Source organism: Corapipo altera, unplaced genomic scaffold (genome assembly GCF_003945725.1).
Source record: "Corapipo altera isolate COAL_440 unplaced genomic scaffold, ASM394572v1 1, whole genome shotgun sequence".
In the NCBI taxonomy this organism is placed as follows: domain Eukaryota; kingdom Metazoa; phylum Chordata; class Aves; order Passeriformes; family Pipridae; genus Corapipo; species Corapipo altera.
The window spans coordinates 37,024,952-37,042,166 of record NW_020884873.1 but is presented as its reverse complement, the minus strand read 5'-3'; the positions used below and the strand labels follow the sequence as shown (position 1 = coordinate 37,042,166).

General features: G+C 39.6%; 1 protein-coding gene across 5 annotated transcripts in view; it reads right to left on the bottom strand.

Annotated features, from left to right (window-relative positions):
- Window positions 1-3,509: 3,509 nt before the first annotated feature.
- SCAF11 (SR-related CTD associated factor 11) overlaps window positions 3,510-17,215 on the bottom strand; it is a 49,349-nt gene continuing 35,643 nt past the window's right edge. For 4 of the 5 annotated variants that reach the window (XM_027658623.1, XM_027658616.1, XM_027658643.1 and 1 more), the window contains 5 exons: window positions 12,223-14,712; window positions 9,939-10,282; window positions 7,391-7,609; window positions 6,780-6,899; window positions 3,510-6,402 (listed from right to left, as the gene is read on the bottom strand). In XM_027658623.1, coding sequence (XP_027514424.1) covers window positions 6,274-6,402; window positions 6,780-6,899; window positions 7,391-7,609; window positions 9,939-10,282; window positions 12,223-14,712 — 3,302 coding nt within the window. In that variant the 3' untranslated portion in view covers window positions 3,510-6,273. The remainder of the gene's footprint in view (window positions 6,403-6,779; window positions 6,900-7,390; window positions 7,610-9,938; window positions 10,283-12,222; window positions 14,713-17,215) is intronic. The other variant, XM_027658654.1, reaches the window with a different exon arrangement.

Genomic DNA, 17,215 nt, shown 5'->3' with positions numbered 1-17,215 from the left:
AGTGCTTCCTGGACAATTGCTCCAGGATACCTCCCATTTCAGAACACAGTTGCCAAAAAGCTGCAGGATTCACACAGGTACCTTGGTGAGGTACTGAGGTACTGCAGTGTGATGGCTTAGCTTGTACTTGTTAGTGTAACAGTGATGTGGGGGAGTTTGATGCAAAGTTGCTGCCACTTAACTCTTCACAGCTCCAAGTTGTTTGTGATAAATCCAATTTTTGAAATTTAAAAGGGGAGAGAGCAACTAGCAAGGTGCATTTCATATTGCACATAATACGCAGCATAAGACCCTTACAAGTCTTTTTGAAACAGGTAGTTGCAAAATTTCTCTGTGTATTTTCTTTATTATAAGTTACTTCACTGTCACCTCTTCTCACTACTGATGGAAAATGTACTCATCTTCAAGATGCTGTGGAGCCAGATCACAACAAAGATTCTTTACGACTGTGCTCTAGTGAGATGATGCTCACTGGAGACCATGGGACAAACTCCTTGGGTTGGGGTGAACCACAGCAAAACTGTATTACACTATTTCAGGTTACCTAGATTTTTAAAATGAGGAAAATCTCTTGTATCTACACTTAGATTTCTTCTTTTAAAGTGTTTTGCAGTATAGTACTGGTGCTAAAAGCATCTCTTGCCAAAGTAAATGTTACTCCTCAGTCATCAGCCGAAGTTCTCTAGAGGTTGTTAAATTACCAGCACAATAACAGAGCACTTCATTGGCCTGTGGTCTAACCTCCACTGAAAGCCTTGCCTGGAAGGAGAAAATACCCTGCAGTTGTACACCTTTAAATCAGCTCTTTTCTCCTTTAATTTATGCTCAGCTTTGCTTGATGATGTGGTTCCTTGCGTTTCTTCTGTAGAGCATGATGGCAGAGCTGAGTTGCACAGCCATCGATGTTAATTACTGCCTGCCCACCTACAGTTTGGGGCAGACAAGATCCTGGATTCAAATAATTTTATTACTTCTAAAAATACATTGTTTTCATTTTTATTTCTTATTAGTTCAAGCTTCAAAGGGGGCTGGCCTGGAGGGAGAAGCCTCAGAGTGCCCAGAGAGGTGTGAGTTCAGTTCCCATCACTGCCGAACATCTGCTGTTGCCATGCAACAGCAAGGGGATACCCAGGGATATCCATAATCCTTTCATCGTGCTCTCTCCCTCCTCTGCCTTTTCTGCCAGGTATTTACTGGGCTGCCAGGTGTGCCTTGCAGGGGTGGCTGCAGGGAGCCCCCTGGCTGATGTCCCTTCACTTGCTGGGTCGAGGTGTGTGTGCAGCTGCAGAGCCTGGCATGGGCACCAACTTGAAGGTTGTGGAGTCAAAAGGTTGCTCCATGTCCTTCTGTGGGGCAGAGGGTTCACCTGCAGCGCTTGGGGCTGCAGCTCTGCACGAGCAGGGTCGTTGTGTGTAGCTGCATAGGTCCCTTGCATGAGGGGGATTTCACACAGGTTTGAGTTCATGAATCATTTTTAAATGGCAGAGAATTCAAGGCTGATTATAATGAGTTAAGGTATTACCAGTTCATTCGTGGTGAGATGGCAATATCTTAAATTACTGTAACGTCAAAACCACTTTGTATTGGTTTTAATGGCCTGCTCCTTTTCATTTGGTTATATCACAGTGGGCTGTTCCTCACAGCATTGTTGCCATTTGGGTCTTGGCTTCTTGCTGTCTGTGACAACCAGAGAGCAATCTGAGCCCATACCTTTGAAAACAGCTGATGTACCTTAGGTGAAAAGAAATGCAGTATAAGAGTAATAAAAATCTGATGAAGATGAACCATGTCTATCGCGTCCTGTGATGTTGGACAGCTGTTCTGAGGTGGCCTTTGAATGCCTTGTAGATGGATTTCCTGCAAACTGCAGGATTTGCAGGTTTTGTTCTTTGGGGGTCTGAACCTGCACATCCACAGGGAATTTGCTGTCCTGGCAAACAGTAATTTTTTCTTTTACCCAAATTCCCACTTGTCTTTACCTTCGGGCAGGGAGAATCAGTAAGTATGAAACACATTCTCTAGGACAGGGACCCTCATCCCAGTTCCGCTGCTGGCCTTGGTGGGCTCCAACTGACCTATGGCTAAACCCACAGTAAACCCACGGCACATCAAAAACGTAATTCCCTCACCGTGACCCGTGTAAGGCGAGGTGTGTGTTTTGTATTTCCCCGGAACCAAATACTGCTCTGTGGCTACGAGAACCCTTTAAAGAGTTGTTGAATTCCCCTCTACAAACTGCCCTGGGAGCTTAGGGCTTGACACAAGGCCACATGTAAACTACATTCCCAGTTCTCAAGAACCCTGAATTTTTGGAAGAGGCTCTGGAATTTATAGGTAAACTTTGACTTCCAAGAGTTGTTTTTTTTTTTTTCATCACACCTGTTACTGCACCAAAGCATCTAGGAATGCCTGGCTATTTTTGATTGATGCTCCTCATAATGGGTTTTAGATGTAATTTCTGCAACACTTCAGGACTAATTATATGGCAACGTACTGCCAAAATTCCTTGGGCTTGGCTCCTGCAGTAATTTGTGTTGGATTCCACTCTGGATTTGATTGTTTACTGTGTGTAATGAGCATTGACTCCACTGCTGTCATCCCCTGGATTTACTGCAGCCTGGGAAAATGAAGAACAGGTTGAAAGCTTTACTGTTAGTGGGTGAGTCTGGGAGTTGTAATACTGGAAAAGTAAGAGAAAAGTTTAAGGCAAGTTCCGGATCCCAGCCTGGGCCTTCTCACAGCTTCATCTCCTTTTACAAAAATGGTTATTTCTGCTTTTAGTGTTTTTTTTTTCCTAATCTCTAGGTTAGTGAATTTTTTTTAATATTTTCATAGATGCTCCATTATTTTGAAATCTGCTCCATCTAATAAGTACTCCTTCATTATTGAAAGTGGTTATCTACTTTGTTGTCCTCAGTCTTGTCTCTACTATTTATCAAGAACTGATCAATGTGAATACTGTACTATGTAGTAATAACAAAAAAAGCATAGTTGCATAACTCTCACCCCTGTGCCTGTTTATCTATGGAGATACCTCATGGAGGTACAGTGGAGCAAACTCTTTGAAAGTAAAGTGATCCCTGGAATTTCATTCTCCAGCCAGGCAGGTTGTCCTGTGCTAATTTCCCCGAAGGATATTTCAGCAAAGCTCACTGCTGTGATCAGTGTGGAGTGTAGGACAGAGCCTGGTTGGTCTGAGCTCTGCCCCATTTCTTCCCCCCGATGAGGACACATGCCCCAAGCCCCCCAGTGATTTTCAAGATCTGGTACCTAAAGTTGTGTGGGAAATGGACGTTTTGCCACATGCATTTGGGTTTTTTCAGCTCAGAGCACCTGCAGAGTGGCAAGGCAGGCTGAAGACTAACTTAAAAACAAATAAGATGTAAAGGAGGGGGAGTCCAGACAACACAGAACAAGATAAATGCATGTGCACAGAAGTGATAGGAACCACTTTGCTTTCTGAATTAAACCACTTGAACCAGAGTCATTTAAGACCAAACACTGCCAGCTTAGTGAAAAGAATTTATTAGAAACTGTTAAGCACTACACAAAACTAGATTTTAGAGTATTTTTTCAGTAGACAGCACTCCAGCCATATGCTACATACACCATACTGTGGACTTTGGACAGCCACTGTGCTCGTATCTTTAGGATGAGACATGCATGCACAGTGAGACGGGAAGAAGTGAACAGAAAACCCTTTTGATTTGCCTAAGTTCACAGAAGGTACAGAGTTTTGTAATTGTTTTCCTCAAGGCAATCTGGATTGAAGGAATTACCTATACCCTGGAGGCACTGAAACGGCTCAGCGTCCCCACCTCTCCACCTTCGGTGCTAGTGCATGTTGGGACTTTTCAGTACAAGGAGTTTCAATAAATAGAAATACAGCTTTCATACTACTTTAACAAAAACATGGCCATGGGGTTGCAGTACTCGCCTTCTCGGGCAGCCGCACCAGCAGAGACCTTGCTGCTTTTCGGGAAAAACAGGAGGAGAGTCTACAGATTAAGGCAATGCATTTTTTTAATTCAGCATAGAAACTGTAACAAACTGCTTGTTTTCTGATAAGTTCCAAAGAATTTAATCGTAAAAAATAAAGTTATTGATCACATGCTACTCTGATATTCTTCATTAGGTTCTGAAATACAGTGGAGCATCACTATAGTCACTGCCCCAAAAACATGGCAGCCAGTGACAGCTTTTCTTCCAGCCAGGAGCTGCAAAACAAGAATAAATAACCACTGCCTTTTCCCAGTTCAAATCCTCTGTTATTTCTTCCCACCCAATTTCCACCTCTCCTCCACAAGGGGAAAAAACCCCCATACAACACTTATCTGACTCCTGAAAGGAGCTTTATAGCAAGGCTCAACTGTATAGAGTAAAAAACATATAAAAAGTAATTAAAATCAAAAAATTCAGAGAAGGAAAATGTAATAAAGTACGCATGGCGTGATAAACCAGGATAGACATAGCAATTTGCTACATTTTTCAAAAAGTGCTAACCAATTTTAGCTTAAAATAGTTCAAGAGATCTTACAACTTGCTACCACAGTGTAAAACTGAGTATTTTGAAAAATCTAAAACCTGGCTTAACTGTAGAAAATGTATTATATCTATTTCTAATTTACACAGCATTTGTATTTAGGCACACAAAAATAAATATAGACAGTCAAATGCTTCAGTAAGTCTGCAGAAAGTTATAGTTAAAATCAAATGATCAACTGTTATGACAAACATCACATTTTTATACATCTCTCTCTCTGTAAACCACATGTGTGTGTGTACAGGGGTGCATATTCCTTATTTCATCCTCAGGTTTCTGCAAAAGTTACTTACAGGGTGATGAGACTGTTTTCTGCCAAGAACAGGTAATTTGGGAACTACTGGCTACGGGAACTACTGGCTACAAAGAGGTAATTTCTCAGAAAACTTGACTGATACTTTCTGACAAAATGGTTTATTCCTGCTTTTGTGCCAGGAGACGTAGGGCTGGACCTGAAGCCAGGCTCAGCCAACACCAAAGGTTATGGCATGGCACGTCTGGAGGGCTAGTGACAAAATTTTAATAGCACTGTCTAAGAGTAAGGGAACAAATATGTCAGCTCCTCACCCAAAGGAGGAGGACCCCAAGCTGTTTTTTCCATAAGGAACACAGTGATCTCAGCGTTTCAGCAACCCTCCCTGCTGCTGCTCAGTAAAACTGGTTTTACCTTGGGTGTAATCATTCCCCAAGCACATTCAATGACCCCACATCTGCTTTTGAAATGCTTGTGGTACTTCTAGTAATCTCCCTACATAAAAGTGCCCGGGGAAGCAGGAAGACACAGGACTTCCAATGGCACAGCTTCACCGATACCAGTGTGGCGATCCATGCTACACTCCCTCATTAATGAGGAAAAGCATTATGCAGTTAAAACTGGCACAACTGGGAGCCTAATAACGAATTACAGCTTTCTTGATTTTACTTGAAAAAGAAGCTGGTTTCTGTTTCTGAAGATCCAGCTGTAGTACACTAATTCCCTACTAGCTAAGGGCAGGGTTAGATGTGAACAGAGGTGGTCAGTTTGTGGTGATTGAGGGTTTTCAGCACATAAAAAATATTCAAGTTATCCCACTATCTTGAAAACAAATTGAAAAACATCACAAACAATACCAAGCAGCATAATTTTTATTTGGTGTTACAACAGATGTGCAGCATCCATGCTTTTGGGCACCATGTTTTACTGTTTATGATATTTCTTTTTAAAATCTAAACAGTTCTTGTGTTCAGACAACTCCATGTGCCTTTTTAATATACACATTGTGACCCCTGCATTCAGCCTGTCCAGTTAACGCTAGAAATATTTGTCAAGGCAATTAATTATTTTATCTTTGCTATAATAAGGGAGCAATCAAAAGAAAAAATTTACTTTAATCTGACTGATTACATGTACTGTACATACCTGTTCCAAACCCAATGTACTCAGAAGTTTCTAATTTAATGAACTGTTATTCAAGTCAAAATGCTATACATCTAAGTATCCACACAATCGTACATTCCTAATGATTCTTCTTTACACCTTTATTCTTTTTAGACATCTGTTTTTAAAAAGGAATAAAGAAGTTGCCCTGCAGATCTATATTTCTTTAGAACAAAACATTATATACTACCTTGAAAAATAATTTTATCAAAACCAAATTCAAATCACTGTCATGTACAATTTTCAGTTAGCGGTTCATGTTGAAATTGCACTTTGCAGATAGAATAAAACTAAAAAAAAATGAAAACATATTCTATTTCCTTTCACAGGAAACTGCCTCTTCGGGATTTTTCTTCCGTGAATGTTTGTATTTGTCTACATAGGCTTTCACTAGATTTGCCACTTTTGCAGAATTAACTTCTCCACTCTTGCTATGACAAACCTACAACAGTTTTAAAGGAAAAAGAAAACAAAAAACCACTTGAAACATTTCTGTTGATTTGCAACAATTCCACATTATTTTTCATTTCTCCAACACCCCAGATTTCTTCATCCTAGGCTTAACATATTTAAGAACTCCTAATACCTTCTGATGGCTTCCGAAAAAATTCTGAATTCCCATTCAACTTTTCCACACAACAACTGAGTTCTGTTTTGAGGAGCCAAGAAAGCTCTGCTGGATGGAGGAAGACTGAAGGTATTTTTGTTTCTCCCGTTCCCCCTTTCCATCAACTACCAGTTGTTCCCAAGAACAAGAAATCCACCCCCAACCCTGCCTCAGTTGAACTGTATGCATCTCGGATTACCAGACCAACTTACTTTATCTACAGCTTTCCGCACAATTTCTTTATATTCTTCCTTAGTGATGTCTTTATTTTGGTAGAAAGGTTTAATAGCTAGTTTGACCTCTTGTGCCGCTTTTTCTTGAATTAACAATTTCTGATGAGAAAACAAACCTGAGTGTTATTTTTCACCCCCTGCTTATGTATCTTTATCAATCACAATTTAAAACTTCACAGGAAAAAAGTTACAGAAGACTAGACAATCCTGTTCCCCTTGCCCACATTTCAGCTCTCAAGGGAGATGCCTGTGGTCTGCTGAGAACTGAATGTTGCCCCACAGCAATCAAAGTAATACTTGTAATAGTGCTGCTTTAAGGAAGACTACATTAAAAGGAGTCAGCTTGGCAGTCTGTGTCCTACAGACACCACAAAAAACATTACACACACGATGGTGTCGAGTATATTACACTGAAGGATTATTGTCATAACTTGCTATTTTGTAGTATATCAAAATTTATACACAATTTTACATCATTTATACATAATTCTATATAAATAATTTTATATAAAAAATATTAAAATTTATATATTTTAATATAAATATGTAGAACAGTGTATATATAAATATATGCTGAGCTTTGAACTTGCCTGGTCCTTCTTCGAGCTATCTGCACTGGCTTCCACTGTTACACTTGCTTTGTTGTCTCCCAATTTTACAGCTGCATTACAGCTCTTGATGTGACCCGATGATGTTGCATTACCCGAACTTGGTCCCTGAACTGTTCCCATGTTTCCCAGGACTGCTGCTGGAGCAGGCAAGGCTGGAACACTCATGTTATTACTTACATGAGCAGCATTTGGAATACCCTGTTTAAAAAAGTTATCAGTAGTTAATATTGTTGTTATTCTTCCATATGGCAACGTGCCTTTCTAGGAGTCTCAGCTGCTATAGAAAGAGCACGAATACTACATGCTTTGGTTCATTACCTAATTTCCACACTGTCCATTATTATGGAAGCTACACACATTACATTAGAGTCACTCAAAAGACAAAAAAAAAAAAGAGCTTGAGAAGTGAAGCCTGCTCCATATCACTGCTGTGGCTGCCAGATACTTGATCTGATCCCAGTGATAAAGTACCCTGCAAACAGGTGTGGAGGGTGTTACCACAGCAGGGGGGGGAAGCAAGTTTATGGCTGCAGAATCTCTCTATTTATCACAGACCTGTTTTGTAAATCAGATTAACTTTTTTAAAAAAAAAATCAGCACTGAAACACAAAAGCAAAAAGATACCTGAAACCACACTTGCATTCCTGCAGGCATTGCAGATACACGGGAACTGGGAAATAACGAAGCTCTCAGACTTCAGATAGAGGCCATTTTTAGCAAAAGCCCAGAATGCATCCTCCCAACACGTTTCTGGTAGGCCACACTAAATGCTGCTTTTTTGCAGGTAATCAACCATTACTTTTTACACATCTGCATTTATCCAGATGAAAAATAATGAAATAGGAATTTGAGCTCTTTGGAAAGCACACAGAAATGGAGCTGTTATAATCAGCGTGCTCATGCTCACCAGTGCAGTCTCTTAGTTTTTCTTTCAACAGGAAGGACAGGTGGAGTCCTGCTGTATTCAGTCATTTCTATTGTGCTACCACTGAGGACTTGTGGAATGAAAACTCAAGAGAAAAAAGCAGCAGCAGCTCCCAAAAGCATTCAGGTTCATGGACACCATTCCACAAAAGCAGTTTAAGAGCAACAAACATAAGAGAGGCTTTACAACAAGTAACTGTTTTGCAGCCATACACAATCTTTATAGAAACATATTTATTGCTGCACTAGATAGTAATTTCAGAGGTTTGTAGCCTACGTTCTGACTTCTTACACTTCTGGAGGTTAAACCTACTGGATTTCCAATTTTAAAACGAAAATATTTTAATTACAGACAGCAAGCATTAGTCAAATCAATCTACCAGCATTCAGTTCCAGCAATAACTTGCTGGTTTACCTTGCAGTGTAATAAAGCATTTCATATGGCCTGTAACCCCACTCTGTTTCTGACAGCACTTATCTCGCCTTGTTCTAATTCATGAACAGATAACAGCAGTGGAAAGTGTGAACAACGTAGGCCATTCATCAGTTCACTTCAAATCTTTAGAGATGATGCATGAAAACAGAGGGTTAGAAATCATTTTTTCTAGAATATCACTTTTTCAACCTGGAATGCAGGGGAAAGCGTTTTAGGTTAGGACAGGCAGCAACAAGAGAAAAGCACAAACCCCAGTCAATCCCTGAAGAGCCCTTTACTTATCACAAGTGCAGTGTTACATCTTCTCACAAGGCCACGCGTTCTCCTCCAAGTTATTTGTATTCCTTCCCTTGATATAAAATCTCTTAATATAAACAGCTGGGTACAGGAGGATACATACACAAAGGTGGTTTTAAGATATCTTGAAAGGCATGAAAAAGTGGTCTGACCTGCCCCAAGCATGGCAGAATGTTTCTGAAACTGGAGAAATACAGTGGGAGTTCGGTCTCAAACAGGGCATGCAAACCCAGGAGAATCAGGCAAGAGGGAGGAAGTACAAAACACCAAAGAAGACTTGGAAATCATCAACAAAAAGGCTAAAAAGATTAAACAGGATAGAAAATGTATGTGTGGGAAAGCAGCTGAGATAGTGACAGCTGGAGAATGGAAGTGTGGAACAAATGGCTGCCATGCAGTACTCGGTAATTTTCCTCTGCTGATAGATCCCATGGGATGAGAACTGTAACGCAGAAGTTTAGGTCACTTCCTACATCTTGCTGAAAGGGGATTCAAGCATTTCCTAATGCTTAAAAATCAGGTTTGGAAGGGGAAAATCTAGTTTTGGAAACAGTGCACTTCTAAGAAGAAAAAGGTAATGGACAACAGTGATGAATTTCTTCAGTGTTCCATTACCAGCTGGAACACCTCGCTATCACAGCAAGCCAGTTATGGTGGTGTGTCTTATTATTTAAAAGCTACAGTCCCAAAACAAACCATATGCTTATGGACACTTCCACTTCAAATTTGGTGTGTGGTGGCAGAAAACAGGCAAGAGAGAAAGAAACTGCAAGTATATATTTATCAAGACTATGGTATTCAAGATAAGAAACCCTTAACTGACAGTATTTCACTACTGCTCTTGCCATCATGGCTTCTGGTAAAGCATACCTGCAATTGTTTTCCATCTTGCTGTGATGCAATGTAGCTGACTTGCTGAGATGGTGGGGGTGGAGGTGGAGGCGGAGGTAATCCCTGAGAAATATTTGTGGGAGCAGCTACCTGTATGAGAGGCACTCCAGCAGGGAGATGCATGGGCATTGGAGGGTGGATGTTGAAAGGATTTCGTTGCATATTCATCAAGGGAGGATGGACACCCACTGGATACGGGAAGATACTCATAGGTTGGTGCTGTGCATTCACTTGTGGCATTACATTCATTTGTTGCTGCATCATATTTATTGGTAACTGAGAACCTTCATTTTGCTGGTTGCCTTGGTCTTTGGGGTTTGGATCTATCAAAATCAAAAACAGACAGCATATAAAAGTAGAAGTTCTGTACTTCATAAAGCAAAAGGGGACCCAGGTGTCTAAACTCTTCATTAAAAAGCTTTATATACTATGAGTCTTTTCAAGGTATTGCATTACATTATTACACAGCACTCACCACACATCATGGAGCCAAATGCTAGTTTTCCAAGTTTAAAAAGTTCAGGTTACTATGGCAGCCTGCATTTTGAATTTCTGTTTTCTCTACTTGTTCCCATAAATTATTTCACCACAATGAAACTGCAATTTTTCACCAAAGAGCAGGAAGACAACATAATTTATCCAGCTTCTGCAATTGCAGGTTAGTCATACATTATCACATAGGCAATTCTCTGCTCTCCTTTCCCTTGATTCACACACACTCACTGTGCATTTCTGGTAATTACAGAAATACTCTACTGGGATTTTTTCCACTAAACAAAAAAACATCCTCAACCAATTAAGCGGTGCTAATATTCAGAAAAACTTGTTCAAAAGCCCTGTAATGGTACAATAGGCAAAACCTAGAAGTAAAAATAACCTCTTGGGGTGGCACTTCTTAAATAAATTACTTTAGTATCCCATTCTCTCTTCAATACAAGTCAAAAAGTTAGAATCCAGATACAAGCATCAGGCCTTCCAGAAGTCAAGAAATTAGTTTGGAGAAATGACTGGTGGGCTATAATTCAGACATCCTTCCCTGAGAATCCCTTCCTTGAGGAACCCTGTCATCTAATTCACAGGGACTTACGCATCAGCCCAAATCCTCATTTTTAAAGATCACGGGATAACAGAATCACTGAGGTTGGAAGGGACCTATTAAGATTGCCCAGTCCTCTGCTCAAGCAGGGTCAGCAAAAGCAGGTTGCTCAGGAGGACCAGGTCATTCAGAACCACATCATGATGCCAACCCAGCCTGTCTTATCCAGTTATGAAAGACTGTTTACTATTCTTAGCTGAATTCAGGTTTCAAAAGCGAATAACAGCATGATTGTTCCTGAACTATATGAAACGGTCTGTAAATCACAAAATGCTTTCAATTACAGGTTTGATAAGTTTTCCCTGCAGCAGACTGAAGGTTGACAACATTGCCTCAAAACTAAGCCACAGACGCAGCTGTCTCTGAGGGAGAAAACTGCTGGCATGTGGGATAAAAATGGACAAAAATGAAAGGCAAAACAAGGGCAAGTGCAAGTGTGGTTGTCTTCAGAAACTGAATTTTCTAGTTTTTAAATTCAATTCACATCTGTCTTTAAAGATTATTAATGTATCAGGGCATTAATGTGGATAACTTCTTAGGTATTCAAAATCCATCTCATCTACAGTTAACTCACTTTCTATCAAAAAGTTTATTTCTGTCATGGCAGGTACCTTTTAGACACAAAAAACCTTGAAACCTTTAGATTTCTACTGAAGTTTTAGAGGAATTTTACTGCTGAAGTAGAGTAAAAGAACTGGGTTTGCATTTATAAATTTCCCTAGATTTTTTTAAGCATTTAAAGAGGTCCATGCTTATCAAGGAGCAAGATAAACATCAACACAGAGATTTGTCATCTCTAAAATCCGCCGTGTGGGTTTGCAGGCAAATTCAAGTCTTCTTGGAAATAATTACCCTTTTTAAAAGTTGTGTAGATGCTAAAAGTAACCATGAAGAGGAAATGCTTTCTCTTCAGCCAAATCCATTTACCTGAGCAACACTCTTCAGATGCGAAATCCTTAAACCCAGACTTTAAGAAAAATCAAGAAGCCATCAAAACATAAGAAATCCTCAAACTCCACACCTTAACCCCTCCATATTGCAAAAAGACTTGGATTCACCCCAAATAGTTTTGAAAAACTAATCAGCTCGAGACAGGACCACGTGACTAGGACTTGGCTCAGCTACTGCAACTGTGACTAAGTTACTACACTTCAAAACCATTAATACCTTGTTCAGGTGTCTCCTCTTCTTGTCTCATTCCCCATCCAGACTGTGGGCTTGATGAATTGCGTCCCCTTCTCAAATAATAATTCTGCACATCAGCAGGTAAAGTCTTTCTTACAGCCCAGCTGGATGCAGATGTCCACCCAGATCTGTCAGCAGGTGTATCGAACGAATAATCTTGTTCATTCTTACGCTTGTAGGTCTGATGTTCTGAGAACCTTGAAGCTTCGTTCCCAGGACCATCTGAGTTCCCTGAGAGAGGTTTCCTGTTTTGCCAGTGATTTTCACTCTGGTCTCCATACATGAAACCACCTCGCCCACGCCCACCTCGTCCACGCTGACCTCTCCCTCGATTCGGAATCCAACCTGAACCAAAGTTTTTATTCCAAGATTGTCCTGAATTATCATGCCTGCTGTCTTCCCAATGTGGTTTCTCTCTCTCTCTGTTCCTGACTTCAGGACCAGAGTTTATTCTTTCCATTACCCAGTCTGGACAATCATTCCTCTGCTTGTCTGAAGAACAATGATCATCGTTGCTTTTTTCTGTACTGTCCTTCTCTCTTTTAAGATTTTCATTTTGTTTCTCTTGATCATTTCTCCTGTATCGATCATTTTTTCTGGGACTCCTCCAGCTGTCATTTGTCCATCTCTCTTTCCATCGAGGTGAATGACTTTCCCTCTCACTTCTAGAGAATGAAGAACCTTTACTTCTTGTCCTAGATCGTGATCTTGACCTAGACCGTGACCTAGACCACCTTCTATTTCTTCTTTCTCTGTCATGATCTCTTCTTTGACAATCTCTATCACTGCTTCGAGACCTAGATTTTTGCCTTGGAGATGAATCCTTAGTTCTTGACCGAGAAGATGATCTCCTGCTTTCCCTGACAGTTTCCCTTTTGGGAGATTGAGATGGTGTTTTTTTCTCATCTCTGAGTGTTTCTCTCTTTGGAGAATAAGATAATGACCTCCTTCCCTCCCTCACAGTTTCCTTCTTGGGTGATCGTGAGCTCCTTTCTCTGTTCATATCCCTTTTAGGGGATGGTGATTGAGATTTCCTGCCCTCTCTCCTAGAAGGAGACCAAGTTGTTGATGGAGAATGAAACCTAGATCTTCTAGTTCGAGTCTTTTTCTCTTTTTTGAGTTCTGGTTGGCACTCTCTTTCTTGAGGAATAGCTTCATCTTTTTCATCAGAAATTGATGCACAGTTTCCCACATCACACTGTAAGGAATTCACTTCTCCTTGCTCTGTACTTTCAGCTGGTGGTAACTGCTCAATCTGAGGTTCATTCTGGTCACTGCAAAATGAGTCGCAATCCATTGCTATCATTTCATTGTTATCTTCACCAAAACGTTTATGTTCAGCATTTACCTGGGGTGATTCTGAAGTTCCACCCTCTTCACTTTCTGAAATGGCGTTCTCTTTTAAGGATTGTTCTGATGTACTGTCCACAGAAATACTGTGTATTAGCATATCTTGTTCTTCATCTTGAAGAGTCTTCAGACTTGCACAGTCTACTACTGGTTTTAGTTCAGTCTCAGAATTAGCTATTTCCATGACTTTGGGATGATCAGACAATTCTCTTCTGGGGCTCTCTGACGAATGATCTTTTCCCAAAGGTTCTAGGTGTTCCAACGATTCATTTTCTTGACTAGCTATGGGTTGATCTACTGTTGTCAAAGTTTCTACATTTTCCACTGATTCATTTTGAGGACTACATGACGTCTGATTTACTTTTTCAAAAGTTGTATGGTCACATATGTCATCTTTGGGACTAGCTACTGTTTCTGTTCGTTCAAGAGAATTTTCACAAATGTCTTGATCAGTAAGATCTACTTTTCTTTCAGTAATACCTTTTACTTCAGATTCCTGACTTTCACCTCCTAAAGTTAGTATTGGAGGTTCTTGGACAGAAAAACTTAAATCCACATTGCCTGAAGTATCTTCATCTTGGTTGCATTCTCCTGTAGTTTCCTCAGTTTCTGCATGTTCACTACAGCTTTCCAATCCATTAGCAGATTCTGTCTCCCCATTATTCTTCTGTGCAAGGCTTGCATTGCTGCTTTCAATATCTGATTGATGGTCTTTATCTAACGTTAGAACTGCTTCAGACTCAGCAACATCATCATCTTCCACAGAGCCACTGGGCGATTTTTCAGAACGTGCAGAACTTCTCAGTTTCTTTTTCACCACAGGTGTTTGTTGTTTAACTGCTCTTTTAGACTTGCGTTTTGGAGGAGCCTTCTCTGGTTCTGAATGAGTTTTATTCAGGGATGGGTTATTGCCGTCAGAGGCACTGCAAGCAGAACTGCTTGATCGAGGTGAGATCCGAGATTGACTCAGAGTCTCGCTTTTGGTGTTTCGTGCAGACCTTCTTGTAGGAGTAGTATTAACCAATTTCCTCCTACTTCCTCTAGTGCCAGATGAACCAGAAGTTTCCTTTTTCTCTTCTCCTTCTTGGGTACAAGCAACAGCATATCCTTTGCCTAAAGATTCTAATAAAAGCAGAACACATTAAAGTTTGATAATAACCATTTATCCAAACACAGTTAAGAACATAAAAGGGTCTTCTGCAGATTAACAGATATTCTCAAAATAATACAGTTTAAGATTTAGTATGAAGTACTGCCACAGCCTTTGTTGTTTTGTTTTTTTTTTAAATGCACTCTGGTTCTTTTAAAGAGCAGAAACAAGTTAACAAAGTGACACTTCAGGCAACTAAACACAGGTTTCAGGAGCAGTGCCAACTACATGGACAGTAATGGCATTCACAGTGAAACTGTTATAGCTTTGCTGCTCAAAAATAGCATATAATTTGTTAGAAAAGTAATGAATTAACTACACAACATTATTAGCATATGGCTGTTCCTGTTACTCTGAAACACAAGCCTGTTGGCAGTGAAGGTCAATACCACAGAAAGGGACATTTTTCCACGGCTATCAGTGGATGATCACGTGAGAAGCAGTTGATCAGAAGCATCAAGGACAGCACACCCCTCTACAAAATCCAATTTCAGACAGTGTAAACTTATTCACCAGTTATATGGCAAACTGGACTTAAACTCTGCCACAAGGCACCTAAAGTGCCTGCAGCACCTAAGGAACTGCGTAAGGCATGCAAGTTTTGAGGCAGCCTACAGTGCACCAAAAAAACTAAAGCTGTACCAAGAATGACTAAATCACACCCAGTGATTTAGCACTAGCAGTTCTTCTGTTGACACTGCACTAATTTATTTCATGCCATCTACAATTTGACAAAAATCATTGTAGGGAAGCCAATGGTTATATTTGCTGCAAAGGAAAAGACCATACTGTTGATACCTATGAAAGCTTAGGGTGGACAGCTCAGGAATTAAAGATTAATGAAAAATAAGTAATTATACTTGAATTCAGAACTAAATTAATTTCTTGAGAAGTCCATTAATTTGTTTCATAGTTTGTGTAGGTTTCAGGAAGCATCAAGAATGTGGTGTTTAAATTTTTTTTTTTTACAGTTTCAATTTCATACACAAATAGTGGAAACTTGCTAAGAAAGATTAATTGGTATGGATTTTGCAATGAATTTATCACATCATAAACGTGATTCTCTCTTTATAACATTATTTCCCATGCTTTTGCTGCACTAAAATATTTGTTAGTGTATTCATCAATAGATTATATAAAAGATAGGAATAAGTAAGTAACAGCAAAAAAGTTTCTTTCTGCCATTTGTTACTTTATTAGCAGAATAAAAAAATGTATGACTGTCTTAAATGCAAACAATAACTTCAGAAAATTAACTCCACAATCACCTTGCTAGCCTTTAAAAGAGCACAGGAATACAATCACATTCTCTGAACTTCCTAGCAAACACACAATAACATGGGAAAAAAAGCCCAATAACAGTGGATTTGTTTTTACCATGTCTGCTGATCAAATTACCACTTTAAGATAATGAAAACCAATAGCATCAATTGCATAGAAGGTACCATGTACTTAAAAGAAAATAACATGATGGTAAAGAACTTCCAAAGGAATTTCAGGTGACTGACACTATTTCAGGTATCTACCGTAACAGTCTCACCAATTATTTTGTGACAAAGTGACTTCACAGTGGTTAACCAGCACTTACTCAGTGACGGTGGCTGTCTCAGACTAACCATGTCTTCAAACCTATTATAATAGCCAGGAAACCAAGTCAGATTTACATGTCATTACAAATTTTTAATATCTGTGATGCTTTTCTTCAAGGGGGAAGAAATTGTCTTCAATAATAAAAAAAGCCCAATGGAATATAAGAGGAATGTGGGAATCTTGAGAACTAAAAGGCAAGTTATTCCAAGTCTACTTAAGAAGCACAATTGCCTTTTTAGCATTCCTTACCACTTGGTAAATTTTAACAGACAAGATTCATAAGCTTTGGACTGGGACCAAACACAAGGTATTAGTGTTAGCTCACTATTGGAAAATATTGACTATTGGAAAATATTTTAATCACACAGAAGAACTGCATTTTGTCAGCCCAAATCACAATGGTATTCACAGATTCACTAATGTATTTTCAGGTCAAATTAATGAAAAAGACTATTTGATGGTAAGAAATGACAAAAACTGCAGCAGCTGCAGGGACAATTCAGGCAGTACAGTCACACGACCATCATCGATATTTGAATGTCTCCTTGTACAACCCTGGAAGCAACTGTCAACTATTACTCTGATGCAAAACTGTACACTTTAGCTGTGACCAAGAGATGAGAGGAGCATGAAAAAAAAAAAAATGCTTATGCTGTGATCTTTCAGGCATAATTTAGTAAGAAGTACAAGAACCAGTCTGCATCTTTTCTTTGTAAGCATCTATTTCCTTCATTCTCTTGTTCTCCATCTTTTCAGAAAGTCAGTGTACCAATACCTTCATCTCTCGTAATTCCTCTAAGAGAAGGCTTTGCTCCTTCTCCTTTATATATATTTTTATATATATATATACATATATATTTGCCATGCATCTCTAACAGTATTCAG